The following is a 6,000-nucleotide window of genomic DNA, read 5'->3' on the forward strand; positions in this document are numbered from 1 at the left end:
TTAAGCTAAAATTCTGCCACTCAAGTAGTTCTGGATAGAGCATATTAACAGACAAAGAGAGTTTGTCATTATAAATGCAACATGTATTCATTTTTTGCACAGTTTTGGCCTATTTAGTGTAGTGAGAGGTTTTTTTTAGAATCTGCAAAATCCAATATATAATTATTTGATTCTAAAATTAGTTGATAAATATTTCAGTATTCATTAAATTAAACAGGATTAACCTGATTTATTGTTTTACCTACTATGGTAAAAAAGTAGTTAGATCTTCAACATACTGAAGCATTTTTATTACTGGAGTCATATTGCCCATAATAAAATATGCTTTTTCTTTATTTTTTTCAAGTGTTAAAAAAGGATCTCTTTTCGTCCTCTTTTCCCAGATCAAACTGTTTAACATATCTGAAAAAAACATAATCCGGGAGGAAAAAAACAATACTGACACTTGTTGAAATGCTGTATTCTATCTGAGGAGAAAATCAGCAGCTACTCTGTGTGACTGGTACAAAGTGCTGATGAATGACAAGCATTATTGTTCACTTCTGCTTTTGTAAAAAGCCTCACAGTGTCGGTGTCAGCTGGCCTCAGATTAAGTTACCTGAGTCTGAAACAGAATGGACTGAGTGAAAGCAGCTTTGCCCTTTTGTCCAACAGTAATTTAGTTCTTTAAACCTGTCTGTGTTTTCTCTTTTATGTTAGTAGATTAAAGGCAGGAGGCAGAAGCTGAAACCAAGTGAATTTCAACATTTTTTTATTACATGTGATCTCTGACAATGCTTAAATAAAATAGCTTTACTGCTTTATGTCCTTTCACATTATCTCAGATAAATAGGTCATTAAATAACCTTTTAAAACTTGTGTATAAGGCATTTAAGCCAGAACTGAAATCACCCCGTTAGTTTTAAAGGTATGGTGGGTGTGAAGCTGTGTGATCAACAATAGCTGCTAATTATATTACCTGACCCATGTCCTATCCCAGGATGGTTCATCACTACTAATTTTGCATTGAACCAGATATTCCCTCTAAATGCCAAACTGCTTTCAAAACATGAGGGGTTCGCTGGTCAATCAGCCAGACTATAGATTGGCTTAGATTTCCCTATTTTGGATGATCTGTGATCAGCCGATACTTGGATGTGAAACAGATATTATTTACCTTTGCAATGGTATAAAAAAATCATCCACTGTCACTGTTCTAAACCTTGCTTTTACATTTGAAAGCCCCACCTAACCAACAGTTAAACAGGTTTTACATTTTTTTACATGTCTGGTTTAGTATTTTTGCCAGTGCACTCCTACAAAATACTATTTGGAAAATATACTGGAATTCCTAGTGTCACATTCTTCACACAGAGAATATACGGTACCAATGAATGACGGCAGAATTCCTTGCATGGCTTTAAGGCTTGAGTTATTCCTCTAATTTTATCAACCTTTCAACAGAAAGCTCAGATTTGTTCTGCTCTTCTGAATAATCCTGGTGTATTTTTATTTCTGGTAAAGCTGCATTTTGATCACTGTGTCCTGCTTTAGGTTTACCAGTTAAAGAATGCCTGAGACCCAGGGAGACCTTCTCCAGTTTTCTCCTGACCAACGCCAGCCTGTCGTCTTCAACTGTAGACCAGCTGATGAATGCGCGCCTTGATTTTCAGGTTTTACTTTTATTCACCAAATTAAATCTTAATCTACTCTACATAATGTATTTTGGCTCTTATCCTCTGTTCTGACAAAATCTCGATATTTTGGACTTTTTTTTAACCATTATTCTCAATTATTCTCAACTGCTGGAAAATGTAAAGTCAAATCTAATCAACATTAAGCTGAATACACTCAAGACTGAAAACTTGTTAAAGTTACCACAGAGATTCTTTCAGGATTCTATTTGTTTGTAGGTTAAGTTGTATGTTGTTCAGATTTTAGTAATGTGTTTAATTAGTCACATTATGTAATAAAGACATGCAGTCAAATAAAATCTCCCTAAAACTGGGTGATCAAGCTCCACTAGTGCTTCTTGGGCTGCCTTTAATGACACAGGGGAAAAAGTTTGACAAAATTAAGTGATAAACTTAGAGGACAAAGTACTAAACAAAAACAGCCCAAAAGATTTGTTACTTCTGCAAACTGATCTTTGCCTTTAAAAGCATCGAGCTGTGCTGCTATCAAAGCCTTTTTTAGGGTTTTATGTGGCCAGTCGTATCCCACTACTGACTCTGGTCAGAAATCCACTCTTGCAGTTTTTTTTGCTTGCAGCCTTATGGAAGTCTTGCTGCTCTGTTCTTTAACTCGCGGTAAGATGACCAGCTTTATGGCGGCCCAACCTGAGGCTGTTCGCATCAATAGCTGCACGCCTCAGGCTGCGCTACCAAAAGGTGATTAAGTAAATGTTTATTATATGGTGGAGCCATCAAAAAATATGGAAAGAAAACGTTTTGTCAAAAATAGAAAGGAGGAAAAAACAAGAATCAGACTGGAGAGTGAATAATTTAGGAAAGGCTTTTATCTCCTTGGCCAGACCTCAAACAAAAGGAATGCAAGAAGCAGACCTGTTATTGGTCTTACTATTGTGACTTCAGAGTGATCCATTTTTAGCGTGCTGTTATAAAACATGGAGAGGCTGTTTTACATTACATGACAGCAATAAAAATATTTTTTATATATACTTCACTGGCAGCAATTTGCAGCAAAAAAAGGCTGCTGTATGCTAGCTTACATGAGAAAATCTGCAGTTCTACCGACTTCTAAGCGTTTTCCAGCTGCTTAGAGAGTAACAGCTGTAAGTGTGGGGTGTATAGTGGGAAGGCTGATTTATACTTCGAAACAAGGTTGTCTGCGTAGGTGTCGCGGTAAACGCAGAGACATCCCTGCCCCTTCCGCAGACACTCTGCTGCACCTCTCCCAAATTGTAGGTAACCCGCAGACAGCGCCGCAGACAAGGAGGCCTCTGATTGGTCAAATCTACATCCGCTCTACACTATGCGTCTCCTTTTTGGTACCTTACCGGCTTGTTTTGTTTGTATGACCGCAATTGCGGAAAAGGACTCGTGAAGATGGACCAGCTAGAAGAGCGAGGTGCGCGAGAATGCTGGGACCCTTTTTCCACCTGGATCCGCATCCTTTTTCGCCCTCATGTCCCTCCCTTATAGGACAAACTTGCCCCCATTTCCTCACCGCCTGGGCCATATCTAGATCCAGCTAGTTCGTGATTTTCCCCTTTTGCATTGGGGTGTGGAATAAACATAGTGCAGACAACGCTTCTATATTGAGCATAAATCAAAAATTTCTGCGTCATCCCAGCAGCGCTGTTTTCCAAAGGTCCTGTAGGAGGAGTGCTCTTTTAAAAGCAAAGCAGAGCAGAGAAATTTTGAAGAATTCCCATTATGAGCTAAACCTATTTACCTCTGAGGTCAGACGTGATGTCTGAGAATGTTCAAAATCCAGTTTTATTTTTTGGTGATCTAATAGCAGCGCTATCACAATTCCTTCCTGTTATGCAATAGAAAACCCTTTATTGTCCCACAATGGGGAAATTGTGGCGTAACAGCAGCAAAAGATTATAGCAAAAGTCGACACACAAATGTGGACCTTAAAAAGTTTATAAAAGTAATAGAATAAGTGACAGAGATAAATAAAACATACACAATACTGTACAGGGTTTTTACAATATAAATACTCTATATCTGGAGAGTAAATAACCAATATACAGCTGTGGACATTTTTACAGAAATGGATATGTGAAAAATAGCAGTAACACCAGAGATGTGCAAAATGACAGCAGCATGTTATTTAACTGACTAAGAAAGAAACTACAAAATCAGCATGAATGTAAAAAGTTATTGAGGTTGTTGGGAACAGAGTTGGTTATAAAGTCTTACAGCTGCTGGGAGGAAGGATCTATGTTAATACTCTTTGGTGCATCTAGGATAGTAGCCTGGGTGCCATTCCGAACTTAGTCCCGCCCACAACGTTTGAGGTCGGGAATTGAGTAGAATTGAGTAGGACTACGTCAGGCTACTAGGATAGAGCGGTCTGTCACTGAAGGAGCATTCCAGTTCAGCAACAGCTTGGAAAACATTATCCAACAGAGATGTTATTACAACGCTCCAAGAAAGCACAGTAATAGTTTATGTCCCTGCTGGTATTTGCTGATTTTTTTAATTTTTTTTATTTTCTTGTAAGTGGTCTGTTTTCATTTTCTTATTTACACATACACATGTTGAGTACATTATTCTAATCAGTTGCACGTTTCTTTGTGTCCAAACATGCAATTTTGATAATTTTCTGTATTTTATTTTTAACTGCAATAATAATTTTCTACTTTCCAGGCTGTAATTACTGGACTCCAGATGCCACTGAAAGCCTTAGTGTGCAATGAAACCATGCTGGGACAGTTGCTGTCAGTGGAGGGAGGAGCAGCCAACATGACGGCTCTTCAGATCGAGCTTTGTAAGCTTCCAGCTGATGTCCTGCAGGATGCTGAGCGCATTTTCCTCTCTCAGCTTGATGTGACCAAGTTGCTTACAGTAAGGACGTTTGGCTGCTATAAAAAATGTCACACTTTACAAATTTGGTCTGTTTTTTCCCATTTTTTATACTTGAATGTTTCATATAATCAAGACAATTTTAATTTTAGACAGAATTTCCAAGATAACTGAAGTAAATTAATAAAAAAAAAAAAATTAAAATTATGTTTTTTTTTATGTAAAAAATATATTGGCCTCTAAAGCAAACTGCTATCAAACAGTAACTGGGATTTAGTGCCACAGCATCTTGATGAGATTAAAATCCCAACCTCATCAAGCCCACAGAATCCTACATACAGTATGTTTAAGTTGAAGGGAGGCTTTCAAGTTTTCCCCAGGATCATTATCCTGATGTGTAACCCTAAGGTCTCACTAAGGTGACAAACATATTTCTATGGATTAAATCTTCATTTTAAAACAGCATTTTGTGTATATTAAGGTTGTGATATGACACTGGATATTAAAGAAGCTAAACGAGGATAGAAATAAGTCAACTGTAAAAAGATCTATGCTTTTGTTTTGAAAGGATCTGCAACTCCATCCCCAAAACGTAGACTTTTCTAAATGTTTTACAGAGAGACCGTCTAATTGGCAGCGCTGAGGAGCTGAGGCTCATCAGTCAGGCCATCACCTCAGTATCCCAGGAGCTCGCTGTCCTTATAGATGACGTGAGGAGAGAATCACTCATTTGAAAATTTATCAAGCATTGTTCTGTAATCTTTACAAATTCTTCTGTTTTTCACTGTTTTCTTGAATTAATGTTTCTTTTCCCGTCTTTCCAATCTTCCCCATAACCTTTTGGTATTTCCTCCCTCAGTTTTCCTCCCTTTCCAGTTTTGCAGAAATGAACGAAGCTCTTAGTCTTCTGTCTCCAGAAAATCGAACAGCTCTGCCCAGGGAGAGTTTCAGGGCTTTTTCAAGAATCATGTGCGGCCACCCCAAAGTTGGCGGCGAACGCATCCCATCTCTCAACTGGTACGAAGACAACAACATCAAATCGTTCCTGGGCAGAAATGGTACAGAGGATGTAGTCCCAGACGGCGACAACACAACGAGTAAGACGCCTCTCTGGTTTTAGATGTTTCAGCTACTGTTAGTGAAGGCATTTACAGTATTTCGTATAAAATTGAATGGAAATTAAAGTACACTTATTTGTTTAACTTTACTTTAAAAGCATAATTATGCACATAAATTGTATATTATTACTTTATATACAGTGGTGTCAAAAGTAGACACATTTGTTACTTAAGTAGAAGTATAGATACTGCAATTTAAAAACACTCTGGTAAAAGTTGAAGTATCAACTTGACCTCTTCTCTCAAGTAAAAGTGAAAAAGTATGTGCTCCAAGATACTGAAAGTATAAAAGTATAAAGTAACCTTTAAAAAACAAACAGACAGATGCCACTATATGAATTGAAAGCTCAATTTTTCAACCATTTCAAAAAATTCTTTGAGATAGGGCCAAGGATGAGGGAGGT

At 37.6% G+C, this 6,000-nt stretch overlaps 1 protein-coding gene across 1 annotated transcript in view; it reads left to right on the forward strand.

The window, feature by feature from the left end:
- LOC107096983 (ATP-binding cassette sub-family A member 1-like) overlaps positions 1–6,000 on the forward strand; it is a 40,204-nt gene that overhangs the window by 6,539 nt on the left and 27,665 nt on the right. Inside the window, exons 6-9 of the mRNA XM_015393922.1 lie at positions 1,534–1,652; positions 4,323–4,520; positions 5,096–5,188; positions 5,338–5,575. Of these exons, the coding sequence (XP_015249408.1) occupies positions 1,534–1,652; positions 4,323–4,520; positions 5,096–5,188; positions 5,338–5,575 (648 nt within the window). The remainder of the gene's footprint in view (positions 1–1,533; positions 1,653–4,322; positions 4,521–5,095; positions 5,189–5,337; positions 5,576–6,000) is intronic.

The sequence above is a fragment of the Cyprinodon variegatus genome, unplaced genomic scaffold (genome assembly GCF_000732505.1).
Source record: "Cyprinodon variegatus isolate N-32 unplaced genomic scaffold, C_variegatus-1.0 Scaffold662, whole genome shotgun sequence".
Classification (NCBI taxonomy): domain Eukaryota; kingdom Metazoa; phylum Chordata; class Actinopteri; order Cyprinodontiformes; family Cyprinodontidae; genus Cyprinodon; species Cyprinodon variegatus.